Below are 20,347 nucleotides of genomic sequence, written 5' to 3' on the forward strand. Positions count from 1 at the left end.
CCCTTCCACACACACTCCACACTTCCACACACACCCTCCACCCTTCCACACAAACACCCTCCACCCTTCCCCACACACATCCCACCCTTCCCCACACACCCTCCACCCTTCCACACACACCCTCCACCCTTCCCCACACACATCCCACCCTTCCCCACACACCCTCCACCCTTCCCCACACACCCTCCACCCTTCCGCACACGCCCTCCACTCTTCCACACGCCCTCCACCCTTCCATACACAACCCCCACCCGCTCCACCATTCCACACACACCCTCCACCCTTCCACGTGCACCCTCCACCCTTCCACGTGCACCCTCCACCCTTCCACACACACCCCCCACCCTTCCACACACACCCCCACCCTTCCACACACATCCTCCACCTTTCCACACACCCTCCACACTTCCCACACTCCCTCCACCCGCTCCACCCTTCCACACACCCTCCACCCTTCCACACGCCATCCACCCTTCCTCACACACCCTCCACCCTTCCACACGCCATCCACACTTCCCCACACACACCATCCACCCTTCCACACACGCTCCACACTTCCCCACACGCTCTCCACCCTTCCCCACACACCCTCCACCTTTCCACACACCCTCCACCTTTCCACACACCCTCCACCCTTCCACACACACTCCACACTTCCACACACACCCTCCACCCTTCCACACAAACACCCTCCACCCTTCCCCACACACATCCCACCCTTCCCCACACACCCTCCACCCTTCCACACACACCCTCCACCCTTCCCCACACACATCCCACCCTTCCCCACACACCCTCCACCCTTCCCCACACACCCTCCACCCTTCCGCACACGCCCTCCACTCTTCCACACGCCCTCCACCCTTCCATACACACCCCCCACCCGCTCCACCATTCCACACACACCCTCCACCCTTCCACGTGCACCCTCCACCCTTCCACGTGCACCCTCCACCCTTCCACACACACCCCCACCCTTCCACACACACCCCCACCCTTCCACACACATCCTCCACCCTTCCACACACATCCTCCACCTTTCCACACACCCTCCACACTTCCCACACTCCCTCCACCCGCTCCACCCTTCCACACACCCTCCACCCTTCCACACGCCATCCACCCTTCCTCACACACCCTCCACCCTTCCACATGCACCCCAACCCTTCCACGCGCACCCTCCACCCTTCCTCACACACCCTCCACCCTTCCACATGCACCCCAACCCTTCCACGCGTACCCTCCACCCTTCCACACAGGCTCCACCCTTCCACGCGTACCCTCCACCCTTCCACACAGGCTCCACCCTTCCACACACCCTCCACCCTTTTCCACACACACCCTCCACCCTTCCACGCACACCGTCCACCCTTCCCCACACGCTCTCCATCCTTCCACACACTCCCTCTGCCCTTCCACACACCCTCCACCTTTCCACACACCCTCCACCTTTCCACACACCCTCCACCCTTCCACACACCCTCCACCCTTCCACACACTCTCCACCCTTCCACACACACTCCACCCTTCCACACACACCCTCCACCCTTCCACATGCCCTCCACCCTTCCAGACACACACTCCACCCTTCCCCACACACCCTCCACCCTTCCACACACACCCTCCACCCTTCCACACGCCCTCCACCCTTCCACACACAACCTCCACACTTCCCCACACACACCCTCCACCCTTCCCCACACACCCTCCACCCTCCCACACACACCTTCCACCCTTCCACACGCCCTCCACCCTTCCGCACAAACCCTCCACCCTTCCACACGCCCTCCACCCTTCCACACACACTCCACCCTTCCACACAAACACCCTCCACCCTTCCCCACACACACCCCACCCTTCCCCACACGCCCCCCACCCTTCCACACAAACACCCTCCACCCTTCCCCACACACACCCCACCCTTCCCCACACGCCCCCCACCCTTCCACGCACACCGTCCACCCTTCCCCACACGCTCTCCATCCTTCCACACACTCCCTCTGCCCTTCCACACACCCTCCACCTTTCCACACACCCTCCACCTTTCCACACACCCTCCACCCTTCCACACACTCTCCACCCTTCCACACACACTCCACCCTTCCACACACACCCTCCACCCTTCCACATGCCCTCCACCCTTCCAGACACACACTCCACCCTTCCCCACACACCCTCCACCCGTCCACACACAGCCTCCACCCTTTTCCACACACCCTCCACCCTTCCACACACACACTCCACCCTTCCACACACCCTCCACCCTTCCACACACACCCTCAACCCTTCCACACGCCCTCCACCCTTCCACACACAACCTCCACCCTTCCACACGCCCTCCACCCTTCCACACACACCCTCCACCCTTCCACACGCCCTCCACCCTTCCACACGCCCTCCACCCTTCCAGACACACACTCCACCCTTCCCCACACACCCTCCACCCTTCCACACGCCCACCACCCTTCCACACACAACCTCCACACTTCCCCACACACACCCTCCACCCTTCCCCACACACCCTCCACCCTCCCACACACACCCTCCACCCTTCCACACGCCCTCAACCCTTCCGCACAAACCCTCCACCCTTCCACACGCCCCCCACCCTTCCACACGCCCTCCACCCTTCCACACAAACACCCTCCACCCTTCCCCACACACACCCCACCCTTCCCCACACGCCCCCCACCCTTCCACACACACCCTCCACCCTTCCCCACACAGCCTCCACCCTTCCCCACACGCTCTCCACCCTTCCACACACCCTCCACCCTTCCACACACACCCTCCAACCTTCCACACACATCCTCCACCCTTCCACACACCATCCACCCTTCCACACACAACCTCCACCCTTCCCCACACGCTCTCCACCCTTCTCCACACACCCTCCACCCTTCCACACACACCCTCCACCCTTCCACACACACCCTCCAACCTTCCACACACATCCTCCACCCTTCCACACACCCTCCACCCTTCCACACACAACCTCCACCCTTCCCCACACACACACTCCACCCTTCCTCACGCCCTCCACCCTTCCACACACACCCTCCACCCTTCCACACACCCTCCACCCTTCCACACACGCCCTCCACCCTTCCACACACAACCTCCACCCTTCCACACACCCTCCACCCTTCCACACACGCCCTCCAACCTTCCACACACGCCCTCCACCCTTCCCCACACACCCTCCACCCTTCCACACAAACACCCTCCACCCTTCCCCACACACATCCCACCCTTCCCCACACACCCTCCACCCTTCCACACACACCCTCCACCCTTCCCCACACACATCCCACCCTTCCCCACACACCCTCCACCCTTCCACACACACCCTCCACCCTTCCCCACACACATCCCACCCTTCCCCACACGCCCTCCACCCTTCCACACACACCCTCCACCCTTCCACACGCTCTCCACACTTCCACGCACGCCCTCCACCCTTCCCCACACGCCCTCCACCCTTCCCCACACACCCTCCACCCTTTTCCACACACCCTCCACCCTTCCCCACACGCTCTCCACCCTTCCCCACACGCTCTCCCACACTTCCCCACACACCCTTCACCCTTCCACACACCCTCCACCCTTCCACACTCCCTCCACCCTTCCACATGCTCTCCACCCTTCCACACAAACACCCTCCACCCTTCCCCACACACACCATCCACCCTTCCACACACGCTCCACACTTCCCCACACGCTCTCCACCCTTCCCCACACACCCTCCACCTTTCCACACACCCTCCACCTTTCCACACACCCTCCACCCTTCCACACACACTCCACACTTCCACACACACCCTCCACCCTTCCACACAAACACCCTCCACCCTTCCCCACACACATCCCACCCTTCCCCACACACCCTCCACCCTTCCACACACACCGTCCACCCTTCCCCACACACATCCCACCCTTCCCCACACACCCTCCACCCTTCCCCACACACCCTCCACCCTTCCGCACACGCACTCCACTCTTCCACACGCCCTCCACCCTTCCATACACAACCCCCACCCGCTCCACCATTCCACACACACCCTCCACCCTTCCACGTCCACCCTCCACCCTTCCACGTGCACCCTCCACCCTTCCACACACACCCCCACCCTTCCACACACACCCCCACCCTTCCACACACACCCCCACCCTTCCACACACATCCTCCACCCTTCCACACACATCCTCCACCTTTCCACACACCCTCCACACTTCCCACACTCCCTCCACCCGCTCCACCCTTCCACACACCCTCCACCCTTCCACACGCCATCCACCCTTCCTCACACACCCTCCACCCTTCCACATGCACCCCAACCCTTCCACGCGCACCCTCCACCCTTCCTCACACACCCTCCACCCTTCCACATGCACCCCAACCCTTCCACGCGTACCCTCCACCCTTCCACACACACCCTCCACCCTTCAACACACACACCCCACCCGTCCACACACACCCCCACCCGTCCACACACACCATCCACCCTTCCCCACACACCCTCCACCCTTCCACACACACCCTCCACCCTTCCCCACACACCCTCCACCCTTCCACACACCCCCTCCACCCTTCCACACACAACCTCCACCCTTCCACACGCCCTCCTCCCTTCCTCACACCCTCCTCCCTTCCCCACACGCCCTCCACCCTTCCCGACACACCCCTCCACCATTCCCCACACACCCTCCACCCTTCCACACGGTCTCCACCCTTCCACACAACCTCCACCCTTCCACACGCCCTCCACACTTCCCCACACACACCCTCCACCCTTCCTCACGCCTTCCACCCTTCCCCACGCCCTCCACCCTTCCCCACACAACCTCCACCCTTCCCCTCACACACTCTACCCTTCCCCACACACCCTCCACCCTTCGACACACACCCTCCACCCTTCGACACACACCCTCCACCCTTCCCCACACACCCTCCACCCTTCCCCACACACCCTCCACCCTTCCACACACCCTCCACCCTTCCACACACCCTCCACCCTTCCACACACCCTCCACCCTTCCACACACACCCTCCACCCTTCCCCACACGTTCTCCACCAGTCCACACGCTCTCCACCCGTCCACACGCTCTCCACCCTTCCACACACACCCTCCACCCTCCACACACCCCCCACCTTCTACACACCCCCCCACCTTCTACACACACCCCCCCACCTTCTACACACACCCCCAACCTTCCCCACGCCCTCCACCCTTCCCCACACACCCTCCACCTTTCCCCACACACCCTCCACCTTTCCCCACACACCCTCCACCCTTCCACACACATCCTCCACCCTTCCACACGGTCTCCACCCTTCCACACGCTCTCCACCCGTCCACACGCTCTCCACCCTTCCACACACACCCTCCACCCTTCCACACACCCCCCACCTTCTACACACCCCCCCACCTTCTACACACACCCCCCACCTTCTACACACACCCCCAACCTTCCCAACGCCCTCCACCCTTCCCCACACACCCTCCACCTTTCCCCACACACCCTCCACCCTTCCACACACACCCTCCACCCTTCCACGCGCATCCCAACCCTTCCACGCGCATCCTCCACCCTTCCATACACACTCCCACCCTTCCGCACACCACCCACCCTTCCCCACGCACCCTCCACCCTTCCATACACACTCCCACCCTTCCGCACACCACCCACCCTTCCCCACGCACCCTCCACCCTTCCCCACACGCCCTCCACCCTTCCCCACACACACCCCACCCGTCCACACACACCCTCCACCCTTCCACACACCCCCTGCACCCTTCCACACACACCCTCCACCCTTCCACACGCTCTCCACCCTTCCACACGCTCTCCACCCTTCCACACACACCCTCCACCCTTTCGCACACTCTCCACCGTTCTACACACCCTCCACCCTTCCACACACACCATCCACCCTTCCACACACGCTCCACACTTCCCCACACACCCTCCACCCTTCCCCACACACCCTCCACCCTTCCACACGCCCTCCACCCTTCCACACACCCCCTCCACCCTTCCACACGCCCTCCACCCTTCCACACGCCCTCCACCCTTCCACACACACACCTTCCACCCGTCCACACGCTCTCCACACTTCCACACGCTCTCCACCCTTCCCCACACACCCTCCACCCTTCCCCACACACCCTCCACCCTTCACCACAGACCCCCCACCCTTCCCCACACACCCTCCACACTTCCCCACACAGCCTCCACCTTTCCACACACACCCCCCACCTTCTACACACACCCTCCACCTTTCCACACACACCCTCCACACTTCCCACACTCCCTCTACCCGCTCCACCCTTCCACACTCCCTCCACCCTTCCACACGCCATCCACCCTTCCACACACACCCTCCACCCTTCCACACACAGACTCCACTCTTTTCCACACACACCCTCCACCCTTCCCCACACGCCCTCCACCCTTCCACACGCCCTCCACCCTTCCACACACCCTCCAGCCTTCCACATGCCCTCCACCCTTCCACACGCCCTCCACCCTTCCACACACACCCTCCACCCTTCCACACGCCCTCCGCCCTTCCACACACACCCTCCACCCTTCCACACACACCCTCCACTCTTCCACACACACCCTCCACCCTTCCACACGCTCTCCACCCTTCCACACACACAATCCACCCTTCCACACACACCCTCCACCCTTCCACACACACCCTCCACCCTTCCGCACGCTCTCCACCCTTCCGCACGCCCTCCACCCTTCCACACGCTCTCCACCCTTCCACACGCTCTCCACCCTTCCACACGCCCTCCACCCTTCCCCACACACCCTCCACCCTTCCACACGCTCCCCACCATTCCACATGCCCTCCACCCTTCCACACACACCCTCCACCCTTCCACACACAACCTCCACACTTCCCCACACACACCCTCCACCCTTCCACACGCTCTCCACCCTTCCACACGCTCTCCACCCTTCCACACGCTCTCCTCCCTTCCACACACACCCTCCACTCTTCCCCACACACCTTCCACCCTTCCACTCACCCTCCACCCTTCCACACACCCTCCACCCTTCCACACACCCTCCACCCTTCCACACACACCCTCCACCCGTCCACACGCTCTCCACCCTTCCACACGCTCTCCACCCTTCCACACGCCCTCCACCCTTCCCCACACACCCTCCACCCTTCCCCACGCTCCCCACCATTCCACATGCCCTCCACCCTTCCAAACACACCCTCCACCCTTCCAAACACACCCTCCACCCTTCCACACACACCCTCCACCCTTCCACACACAACCTCCACACTTCCCCACACACACCCTCCACCCTTCCACACGCTCTCCACCCTTCCACACGCTCTCCACCCTTCCACACACGCCCTCCACCCTTCCACACACTCTCCACCCTTCCACACACCCTCCACCCTTCCACACACAACCTCCACACTTCCCCACACACACCCTCCACCCTTCCACACGCTCTCCACCCTTCCACACACCCTCCACCCTTCCACCCACACCCTCCACCCTTCCACACGCCCTCCCCCCTTCCACACAGCCTCCACCCTTCCCCACACACACCTTCCACCTGTCCACACGTTCTCCACCCTTCCACACGCTCTCCACCCTTCCCCCACGCTCTCCACCCGTCCCCACACACCCTCCACCCTTCCCCACATACCCTCCACCCTTCACCACAGACCCCCCACCCTTCCCCACACACCCTCCACCCTTCCACACACATCCTCCACCCTTCCACACACACCCCACCCCTTCTACACACTCCCCCCACCTTCTACACACACCCCCCACCTTCTACACACACCCTCCACCTTTCCACACACCCTCCACACTTCCCACACTCCCTCCACCCGCTCCACCCTTCCACACACCCTCCATTCTTCCACTCGCCATCCACCCTTCCTCACACCCTCCACCCTTCTACACACACCATCCACCCTTCCACACACCCTCCACCCTTCCACACACACCCTCCACCCTTCCCCACACACCCTCCACCCTTCCACACACACCCTCTACCCTTCCTCACGCCCTCCACCCTTCCACACACACACCCTCCACCCTTCCACACACACCCTCCACTCTTCCCCACACACCTTCCACCCTTCCACTCACCCTCCACCCTTCCACACACCCTCCACCCTTCCACACACACCCTCCACCCTTCCACACACACCCTCTACCCTTCCACACAAACCCTCCACCCTTCCACACACCCTCCACCCTTCCACACACACCCTCCACCCTTCCACACACGCCCTCCACCCTTCCACACGCCCTCCACCCTTCCACACGCCCTCCACCCTTCCACACACGCCCTCCACCCTTCCACACACGCCCTCCACCCTTCCACACACACCCTCCACCCTTCCACACACAGCCTCCACCCTTCCACACCCCCCACCCTTCCACACACCCCCCCACCCTTCCACACACACCCTCCACCCTTCCACACACACCCTCTACCCTTCCACACGCCCTCCACCCTTCCACACACACACCCTCCACCCTTCCACACACACCCTCCACTCTTCCCCACACACCTTCCACCCTTCCATTCACCCTCCACCCTTCCACACACCCTCCACCCTTCCACACACCCTCCACCCTTCCACACACACCCTCCACCCTTCCACACACACCCTCTACCCTTCCACACAAACCCTCCACCCTTCCACACACCCTCCACCCTTCCAAACACACCCTCCACCCTTCCACACACACCCTCCACCCTTCCACACACAGACTCCACTCTTTTCCACACACACCCTCCACCCTTCCCCACACGCCCTCCACCCTTCCACACGCCCTCCACCCTTCCACACACCCTCCAGCCTTCCACATGCCCTCCACCCTTCCACACGCCCTCCACCCTTCCACACACACCCTCCACCCTTCCACACGCCCCTCCGCCCTTCCACACACACCCTCCACCCTTCCACACACACCCTCCACTCTTCCACACACACCCTCCACCCTTCCACACGCTCTCCACCCTTCCACACACACAATCCACCCTTCCACACACACCCTCCACCCTTCCACACACACCCTCCACCCTTCCGCACGCTCTCCACCCTTCCGCACGCCCTCCACCCTTCCACACGCCCTCCACCCTTCCACACACACACCTTCCACCCGTCCACACGCTCTCCACACTTCCACACGCTCTCCACCCTTCCCCACACACCCTCCACCCTTCCCCACACACCCTCCACCCTTCACCACAGACCCCCCACCCTTCCCCACACACCCTCCACACTTCCCCACACACCCTCCACCTTTCCACACACACCCCCCACCTTCTACACACACCCTCCACCTTTCCACACACACCCTCCACACTTCCCACACTCCCTCTACCCGCTCCACCCTTCCACACTCCCTCCACCCTTCCACACGCCATCCACCCTTCCACACACACCCTCCACCCTTCCACACACAGACTCCACTCTTTTCCACACACACCCTCCACCCTTCCCCACACGCCCTCCACCCTTCCACACGCCCTCCACCCTTCCACACACCCTCCAGCCTTCCACATGCCCTCCACCCTTCCACACGCCCTCCACCCTTCCACACACACCCTCCACCCTTCCACACGCCCTCCGCCCTTCCACACACACCCTCCACCCTTCCACACACACCCTCCACTCTTCCACACACACCCTCCACCCTTCCACACGCTCTCCACCCTTCCACACACACAATCCACCCTTCCACACACACCCTCCACCCTTCCACACACACCCTCCACCCTTCCGCACGCTCTCCACCCTTCCGCACGCCCTCCACCCTTCCACACGCTCACCACCCTTCCACACGCTCTCCACCCTTCCACACGCCCTCCACCCTTCCCCACACACCCTCCACCCTTCCACACGCTCCCCACCATTCCACATGCCCTCCACCCTTCCACACACACCCTCCACCCTTCCACACACAACCTCCACACTTCCCCACACACCCTCCACCCTTCCACACACAACCTCCACACTTCCCCACACACCCTCCACCCTTCCACACGCTCTCCACCCTTCCACACGCTCTCCACCCTTCCACACGCTCTCCACCCTTCCACACACACCCTCCACTCTTCCCCACACACCTTCCACCCTTCCACTCACCCTCCACCCTTCCACACACCCTCCACCCTTCCACACACCCTCCACCCTTCCACACACACCCTCCACCCGTCCACACGCTCTCCACCCTTCCACACGCTCTCCACCCTTCCACACGCTCTCCACCCTTCCACACGCCCTCCACCCTTCCCCACACACCCTCCACCCTTCCCCACGCTCCCCACCATTCCACATGCCCTCCACCCTTCCAAACACACCCTCCACCCTTCCAAACACACCCTCCACCCTTCCACACACACCCTCCACCCTTCCACACACAACCTCCACACTTCCCCACACACACCCTCCACCCTTCCACACGCTCTCCACCCTTCCACACGCTCTCCACCCTTCCACACGCTCTCCACCCTTCCACACACACCCTCCACTCTTCCCCACACACCTTCCACCCTTCCACTCACCCTCCACCCTTCCACACACCCTCCACCCGTCCACACACACCCTCCACCCGTCCACACGCTCTCCACCCTTCCACACGCTCTCCACCCTTCCACACGCCCTCCACCCTTCCCCACACACCCTCCACCCTTCCCCACCCTCTCCACCATTCCACACGCCCTCCACCCTTCCAAACACACCCTCCACCCTTCCAAACACACCCTCCACCCTTCCACACACACCCTCCACCCTTCCACACACAACCTCCACACTTCCCCACACACACCCTCCACCCTTCCACACGCTCTCCACCCTTCCACACGCTCTCCACCCTTCCACACGCTCTCCACCCTTCCACACACACCCTCCACTCTTCCCCACACACCTTCCACCCTTCCACTCACCCTCCACCCTTCCACACACCCTCCACCCTTCCACACACACCCTCCACCCGTCCACACGCTCTCCACCCTTCCACACGCTCTCCACCCTTCCACACACTCCCCACCTTCTACACACACCCCCCACCTTCTACACACACCCCCAACCTTCCCCACACATCCCACCCTTCCCCACACACCCTCCACCCTTCCCCACACACCCTCCACCCTTCCACACACACCCTCCACCCTTCCACGCGCATCCCAACCCTTCCACGCGCATCCTCCACCCTTCCACACGCTCTCCACCCTTCCACACGCTCTCCATCCTTCCACACACACCCTCCACCCTTCCACACACACCCCGAACCCTTTCACACACCCTCCACCGTTCTACACACCCTCCACCCTTCCACACACGCTCCACACTTCCCCACACACCCTCCACCCTTCCCCACACACCCTCCACCCTTTTCCACACATCCTCCATCCTTCCACACACGCACTCCACCTTTCCACACACGCCCTCCACCCTTCCCCACACGCTCTCCACCCTTCCCCACACCCCCTCCACCCTTCCACATGCCCTCCACCCTTCCACACGCCCTCCACCCTTCCACACACACACTCCACCCTTCCACACACACCCTCCACCCTTCCGCACGCTCTCCACCCTTCCGCACGCTCTCCACCCTTCCACTCACCCTCCACCCTTCCACACGCTCTCCAACCTTCCACACGCCCTCCACCCTTCCCTACACACCCTCCACCCTTCCACACGCTCTCCACCCTTCCACACGCCCTCCACCCTTCCAAACACACCCTCCACCCTTCCACACACTCCCTCCACCCTTCCACACACAACCTCCACACTTCCCCACACACACCCTCCACCCTTCCACACGCTCTCCACCCTTCCACACACCCTCCACCCTTCCACCCACACCCTCCACCCTTCCACACGCCCTCCCCCCTTCCACACAGCCTCCACCCTTCCCCACACACACCTTCCACCTGTCCACACGCTCTCCACCCTTCCACACGCTCTCCACCCTTCCCCACGCTCTCCACCCTTCCCCACACACCCTCCACCCTTCCCCACATACCCTCCACCCTTCACCACAGACCCCCCACCCTTCCCCACACACCCTCCACCCTTCCACACACATCCTCCACCCTTCCACACACACCCCACCCCTTCTACACACTCCCCCCACCTTCTACACACACCCCCCACCTTCTACACACACCCTCCACCTTTCCACACACCCTCCACACTTCCCACACTCCCTCCACCCGCTCCACCCTTCCACACACCCTCCATCCTTCCACTCGCCATCCACCCTTCCTCACACCCTCCACCCTTCCACACACACCATCCACCCTTCCACACACCCTCCACCCTTCCACACACACCCTCCACCCTTCCCCACACACCCTCCACCCTTCCACACACACCCTCTACCCTTCCACACGCCCTCCACCCTTCCACACACACACCCTCCACCCTTCCACACACACCCTCCACTCTTCCCCACACACCTTCCACCCTTCCACTCACCCTCCACCCTTCCACACACCCTCCACCCTTCCACACACACCCTCCACCCTTCCACACACACCCTCTACCCTTCCACACAAACCCTCCACCCTTCCACACACCCTCCACCCTTCCACACACACCCTCCACCCTTCCACACACGCCCTCCACCCTTCCACACGCCCTCCACCCTTCCACACGCCCTCCACCCTTCCACACACGCCCTCCACCCTTCCACACACGCCCTCCACCCTTCCACACACACCCTCCACCCTTCCACACACAGCCTCCACCCTTCCACACCCCCCACCCTTCCACACACCCCCCCCACCCTTCCACACACACCCTCCACCCTTCCACACACACCCTCTACCCTTCCACACGCCCTCCACCCTTCCACACACACACCCTCCACCCTTCCACACACACCCTCCACTCTTCCCCACACACCTTCCACCCTTCCATTCACCCTCCACCCTTCCACACACCCTCCACCCTTCCACACACCCTCCACCCTTCCACACACACCCTCCACCCTTCCACACACACCCTCTACCCTTCCACACAAACCCTCCACCCTTCCACACACCCTCCACCCTTCCACACACGCCCTCCACCCTTCCACACACCCTCCACCCTTCCACACACGCCCTCCACCCTTCCACACACGCCCTCCACCCTTCCACACGCCCTCCACCCTTCCACACGCCCTCCACCCTTCCACACACGCCCTCCACCCTTCCACACACGCCCTCCACCCTTCCACACACACCCTCCACCCTTCCACACACAGCCTCCACCCTTCCACACCCCCCACCCTTCCACACACACCCCCCACCCTTCCACACACACCCTCCACCCTTCCACACACAGCCTCCACCCTTCCACACCCCTCACCCTTCCACACACGCCCTCCACCCTTCCACACACCCTCCACCCTTCCACACACATCCTCCACACATCCCCTTATACACAACCACTCCACACACACATGCACCTCCCCTCCCCATCCCCCCTCCTTCCCCACCTTCACCCTCACCACTCTCCATGTTCTCCGTGAGAGGAGCCGTTCCCTCGATGACCGTGTACTCCGTGGCAGGAGCCGTTCCCTCGATGACCGTGTACTCCGTGACAGGAGCCATTCCCTCGATGACCGTGTGCTCCGTGAGTGGAGCCGTTTTCTCGATGACCGTGTACTCCGTGACAGGAGCCGTTCCCTCGCTGACCGTGTACTCCGTGACAGGAGGTGTTCCCTCGCTGACCGTGTACTCCGTGAGAGGAGCCGTTCCCTCGATGACCGTGTACTCCGTGAGAGGAGCTGTTCCCTTTGCACTCAGATCCATCGTTTGTTTGCAGGATGATTCAGGAGGAGAAGGAGACCACGGAACTGCGGGCAGAAGAGATCGAGAGTCGGGTGGGCAGCGGGACCCTGGAGGGACAGCAGTCTAGCCGCTATCGCACAGCCACTACCCCTCCCGCACTCGGTCACTGCCTCCACCCTCGCCAGCCCCTCGCCGCCCAACAGTGGACACTCCACCCCCAGGATGACTCCGCACAGCCCAGCCCGAGAGTGTGACCGGCTCAGTATCGGGAACGCGGTAAGTGCCGCAGTCAGCCCGGCTCCCCGAGGGAGGGGGTTCAAACCCAACAGTCGATCAAATCCAGTGCCAGTGGGGGAAGCTGTGGGGTGGGGGGGGGTGGGTGTGTGATTGCAAGATACGAGGCAGCTCATCACCATCTTCCCAGGGGTAGTTAGTGATGTCTGCATTCACTGAAAGGAATTTTGCAGGAAAAGGCAGGACTTTGCTTAGCTGACCCTTTCCTTGACCTTGACTACTCAGGCGGACAGTTGTAGGGACCAATCCTGCGCACTCCAGACCCCACAATGAGCCTCTGTGGGCTGTGCCTTCCTGTTGTCTCTGTGTTCAGGTATCGGTTGAAAACAAACTCTATTTCCATCAGTGGTAGAATCACAGTGAATGACTTCTGGAATTCCTGGTGCCCCACCCAGTAGAGTGGCATTTCATCTGTTTGTTTGAAATTGTGAGAAGGTAAATGTATGGGCAACAATTTGAGGCCCCACAGCCAGGTCCTTCCATCTTTTCCCCATTCAGTAAGGTGGCTGAACCCATGGGCCACCTCACCCTCCTAACAATTCCCCAAACTCTCTCCTTGCCTTACTCAGAAACTGTTTGGCTTTGAGCGCGCGGAGAGCTCTGGGGAGAACTGTCGGGGTTCCCAGCTCCGTGTGGAGAAAGGCCACCCTTTCAGATTCCCTTCTCAATGCGTCTGAGCAGCCGCCCACGTCCCGCAACTCGTTGCTGAGGTGGGGAAGCTTCGCCCGGTGCTAACTGCTACGCTGTTCAGCAAAAGCTGAACTCGGGAGGAATCCTGCAGATCGGGGTGGGTGACGTCGCTTGTTGAGACCTTGCATCGGGATTGGGGTTTGATGTAAATCATTGACCATCTCCTTTCTCCCCACGGATGCTGCCTGACCCACTGAGTATTCCTTCCTCCAGCACCTGTAGTCTTGTGTGTGCCCACGCCCCGTTCACAAACTTGATCTCGCGGTATTACAGATACTCCCCCTGTTCTGCCCATCCCTTTCCCACTTTCGGTGCTACAGACCTAACTTGCTTTTCTCTCTTTCTCAGGTCAGGCGAAGGGTAGAGACCTGAAGCATTCACTGCTTCTCTCTCTGCAGATGCTGCGTGACCTGTTGAGTCTTTTCCGTGTTTCCAGCTCTTGGTTCAATGGGCTGAACGCAACCCCCCCCCCCCCCCCCACACTGCCATCGTTCTATAGACCTGGACGTACCAACCCCATTGATCAGCCTTTCAAATGTGGTGTTTCTGCATTGTAGCAGATCAGGTGATCCATTGACAGACTGAGGTCGTTCGGTAGCGTAGTGGCTACAACAATACAGGTGACGTGGGTTCAAATCCCACTGCTGCCTGTAAGGAGTTTATACGTTCTCCCCATGACCACATGGGTTTCCTCACAGTGCAGTCTTACCGATTGGTAGGGTTATTAGTCATTGTAAATTCTCCCATGATCAGTCTATGATCAAATAGTGGAATTGCTGGCTCGAAGGCCGGAAGGACCTCTATTCCACGCTGTATCTCATTAAAATACAATAAAATGAAATCTTTGTCCCTTTGCCAGAACTCCCTGAGTCGGGAAGACTCCCGTGAAGACAAGACCACCATCCAGTGCGAGACGTCCCCTCCGCCGACCCCTCGTGCCGTGCGACTGGAGCGGGTCACCCAGGCTCTGCAGGCCAGCGCCCTGGACGACGGCCGCGAGCCTCGCGGGTGAGTGAGGGGCCGGAGGGCCGGGATGGCGGCGAGGGGCAGCGCTTCGACTGGGGATGAGCCCGCGGGGGAGGGGGGGGGGGGTCACTCGGTTTCAGCGGCGGGTTCTGGACAAGGTTCTCGCCCGGGTGAGGGGGGAGCTCATTCTCATGGGGAACAAGGGAGGATGCTGGGACAGGGGACGAGGTTGCGGTAGTTCATTAGCCAGAGCTCTACACTCTTGTCCTGGAGACGTACTTCGAAATCCCACCAAGAACTGAGAGATGCATCTGTGTGTGTGTGAGGGTGGTTGGGTCCAGAGGAAGGAAGTTGCCGTTGCCCAGTCGGATCTGTGGAGCCACCCCCTCAGCTCTTTGGAATCGGGGTAAATAATATTTGACAGCGTTTTGTGCAACGTCTGTAGACTGTAGATGACATTGGAAGAAAGGGAAAGGGGCAGGAGGCTTGCGTGGAGAGCACTGTCCAGCACCAGCCTGTCGGGCCCAATGGCCTGTTTCCCAGTGAGCAGTGGTCACGTCCGGTAGAGAGACGTGACGGCTTTAAAAGCTGTGGCTGTTGTCATGGAGGAATCTGAGATCATGGAGATGTGTCTCCACATGATGCAAACTGTGCAGGTGAGAGAACTGACGGGAGGTCTGGTGGGACTGGCGGACTTGACAGCGTAAGGCTTAGTGTGACAGTGCGTCAGACTGTACCGCCTTTGAACTGTGTTAATTTAACAATGTACCGCAGCCAAGACGGAGGGAGTGTTTACCCTGTGGGGAGGGGATTAGACTGTGGCGTTCCCTTCCTCCGCCCGTCTGGGTGGGTGTTGTGGTGGTACTGAGGGTGCACCAAATCCCTAGGGTGGGTGACCCGCGTCTCCCAATGGCGCAGAACCTCCAGGGTCCAGAGGTTCCTCCGTGGTGAAATGTGACCCTTGAAAGGAACTCTGACGTACGCCCTGTGTTTCAGAGCCGAAGTCTCGCCAGGGTCACCCCTCTTCGACCGGCACAAGGATGGGAAGGGAAGTGGAGGGCTAGGTGGGAGGGAGGGGTTAGAATGATCTTGGAGCAGGTTAGAGGGTCGGCACAGCGTTGTGGGCCGAAGGGCCTCTGCTGCGCTCTAGTGTTCGACGTTCCTTGCGTGAGACAGACCAGAACCCCTCCCGGTGAGGGTGAGCGTAAATCCCACGTGCCCGGTTGATGGCGGATGGGGCGTACCTGAGCTCACAATGTCCCTTCATGGCTCTCAGTCTGTCAGGTTTCCACGATGGCCTGGGCAGCAGTAGCAGCAACAGCAGTCAGGACTCCCTGCACAAGGTGCCCAAGAAGAAGAGCATCAAGTCATCGATTGGCCGGCTGTTTGGAAAGAAGGAGAAAGGTCGGCTGGGGCACGGTGTCAGGGACTCTCCGTCACAAGGTAGGTAGGAGGTGGGTTAACGTTTGAGCTGATGATGCCCGTCGGAGGGGCGCGAGTGTCTCCGGCTCGTACATCTCCTAACAGCGCCAAACTCCAGCAGTCCGTCTGGCGAGCCCTGTCCCGTTTGTCGCAGCGTCGGCGTGACCTGAGGGGGCTCAATCGCTGAATGAGATGATCCTCCGGGATGCGGAGCAGGGATTGAGTGGGACTGCAGCGCCAGAGACCCTGGTTCAATCCGGGCTTCGGCACTGTCTGTGTGGAGTTTGCACGTTCTCCTTGTGACCGCTTGGGTTTCCACCAGGTGCTCTGGTTTCCTCCCACATCCTTGTAAAATAAGGCATTGGTGAGGCCAAATTTGGAGTATTGTGTACAGTTCTGGTCACCAAATTATAGGAAAGATGTCAACAAAATAGAGAGAGTGCAGAGGAGATTTACTAGAATATTACCTGGGTTTCAGCACCTAAGTTACAGAAAGAGGTTGAACAAGTTAGGTCTTTATTCTTTGGAGCGTAGAAGGTTGAGGGGGGGGACTTGATAGAGGTATTTAAAATTATGAGGGGGATAGATAGAGTTGATGTGGATAGGCTTTTTCCATTGAGAGTAGGGGAGATTCAAACAAGAGGACATGAGTTGAGAGTTAAGGGGCAAAAGTTTAGGGGTAACACGAGGGGGAACTTCTTTACTCAGAGAGTGGTAGCTGTGTGGAACGAGCTTCCAGTAGAAGTGGTAGAGGCAGGTTCGATATTGTCATTTAAAAAAAAATTGGATAGGTATATGGACAGGAAAGGAATGGAAGGTTATGGGCTGAGTGCAGATTGGTGAGACTAGGTGAGAGTAAGCGTTCAGCACGGACTAGAAGGGCAGAGATGGCCTGTTTCCGTGCTGTAATTGTTATATGGTTATAATCCCAGGCACACCCTGATTGGTAAGGTAATAGTGTGCTGGAAATTAGCACGGTGAGTGAGCAAGGGGTAAAGTCTGAGTGGATTAATGTCGGACCGTGCGTCTGAAGATCTTGGGAGACGTTGAGTCTGAAGAACCAGCTCTCTGACTTTAACGGGGAGTTTTTGGGGACTTCAATACTACCAGTAGCTGAAGCTGCTTCACTTCAGAAAAGGTTAGATTGGATATTTCCAGCATGGTGGTTAGGGTTGTGGTCGCCCGCGTAGGTTGTAAGTAATCCTCAACAGGGGCTTGAGAAGCTTTACTAAAATCTGACACTGATACCCGTCAGACAAAGGAGGAAGGAATCTGTCTGAAAGAACATTGAACGAGTGTTTAGCGGAGGAACGAGTGGATCTAGTTGCGAATCGCGATGGAGCAAAGCCAGTAACACTCAGGGCAGCTGGGATCGCTGGCACTCACAGGTTGTTGGGCCAGAGAGGGTTACTAAGACATCAGAGAGCCCCGAGGCATAGGGTTAGCAATAAAGAGCGAAAAATGACTAGAGGGTTCGCAAGGGGTTAGTGGATTAGCCCACGTGATGGGATGAATTTTCTTCTGTGTTTAACCTTCGGGAGGTGCAGACGCTCCCTGGAAATATGGCAGACTGCTTTTGGAGGTGGGGGGGGTGCATCTCCCTCACTGCGCTCCGGGAACAGGATGTTAACACTCGGTCGTCTGTCTCTTCCTCAGCAGGGACACCGGACGCGGAGGTCTCTCCACAAGACACCCTGGGGCTCTCGAAACTGGGAGGACCGGTGGACAAAGACCGAAGGAATAAGAAAAAGTACGTCTGCCCATTCCCCTTACTGGACACAGATCAGAATCCTTCGAAGTGCTGAGCACGCATTCTGACCCTGACTCCGACCCCGACTGGAATTCCAACCCCCTAACCCAAACCCCAATGCGGTGACTACACGATTATCCAGTGCGTTTGCAACATCAGAGGTGCTGGCTCAACAGATTATCTGGTCAATGGATGTTATTAATATCCAACAAAATTTTAATTCCTGTGTAGATTATGTGAATGAGCGAAGGTCTCCGTCGATCAGGGTTGACCATGGATATTGTGTCCTAGCTGTCTAGATACCAAGTCTAGGCGGTACGATATGGAGAGCGAGCTGTTGCCCATGTAGCGGGCTCCCCCTCTCCACGCATCTGATAAACCCGAAGGAACGGCAGAGACCGATACAGTTCGGCACCAGCGGCGTCGCCGGAGTCGCCAGCCAGCGTTGAACTCAATGTCGGACTGCCTCAGGGACTCCAGCTCCAGATTTTTTCCCTCGGGATTTACTCCCCGAAGCCATTCCCTTGAGCGGGTGCGGCCGCAAGGCAGCGGAGGTTTGAGATCAGAGTTTTCCTTCTCCTAGATGAGCTGCCAACCCCATCTGCCTGGAGCACCAGTGACCCACCTTCACCCCATCCCCTGTCAGCAGAAACGGTTCTGCTGGGCTTAGTAGCTAAGACACATGAGAAGACCAGGAGTCGGACTTGGACGTCAGAAGCTATTTAAGGTGCACGCCATTGGCAGCATTTAATAGGTAGTGAGAGTTTGTCCCCAATACCACCCCTGGCTATAACTGCCCCAGTGAACCCAGTAGGTTTAAGGACAGCAGTGGAATTAGAGCCCCAGAGAGTCTGAACAAAGAGCAGGAAACATTACCCAGTGATGTAACCAGGACTGGTGGGATTTCTGAATGGTTGAAGGCAGAACACTGGAGTTGGTCTGTAACTGAAACAAATGTCCTGACACAGAAAATTTTACACTGATAAACACGGGCTGAAACCTCTCCACCGGTGGAGGAAGGTTCCCATGTACAAAATTAAGTGGGGTGGGGTGCCGCGTGTAAAACACAATCATCTCTCGACCCCATAATGTGGCAGGAAAAGTAACTCAAAATGAAACGGTGATCTGTTGTGGGTAAATTACGTTGATGACTGGGTTCTGGTACAGTACAGAATGTTGGGCCAAATGGCCTGTTCCAGTGCCTGCATTGTTTGTTAACCTTGACTCTCCAAGGCTGTTCTCACTGAAGAAATGCCCTCTTGCTTTGCAGACATGAGCTGTTGGAAGAAGCCTGTCGTCAGGGTCTCCCGTTTGCCTCCTGGGATGGACCCACCGTCGTGGCGTGGCTGGAGGTGACAGCATCTTGTGCCTGATCTGGAGGCAGGGCGCTCGGTGGTGTCCTGACAGAGGCGCCACCCCACGAGTTACTT

At 59.8% G+C, this 20,347-nt stretch overlaps 1 protein-coding gene across 1 annotated transcript in view; it reads left to right on the forward strand.

Moving 5' to 3' along the window:
• Positions 1-20,347, forward strand: part of LOC140719344 (liprin-alpha-3-like) — a 294,708-nt gene that overhangs the window by 249,808 nt on the left and 24,553 nt on the right. The window contains 6 exon segments of the mRNA XM_073033919.1: positions 13,830-13,944; positions 13,946-14,071; positions 15,639-15,787; positions 17,022-17,188; positions 18,824-18,917; positions 20,188-20,269. Of these exon segments, the coding sequence (XP_072890020.1) occupies positions 13,830-13,944; positions 13,946-14,071; positions 15,639-15,787; positions 17,022-17,188; positions 18,824-18,917; positions 20,188-20,269 (733 nt within the window).

The sequence above is a fragment of the Hemitrygon akajei genome, chromosome 31 (genome assembly GCF_048418815.1).
Source record: "Hemitrygon akajei chromosome 31, sHemAka1.3, whole genome shotgun sequence".
NCBI lineage: Eukaryota > Metazoa > Chordata > Chondrichthyes > Myliobatiformes > Dasyatidae > Hemitrygon > Hemitrygon akajei.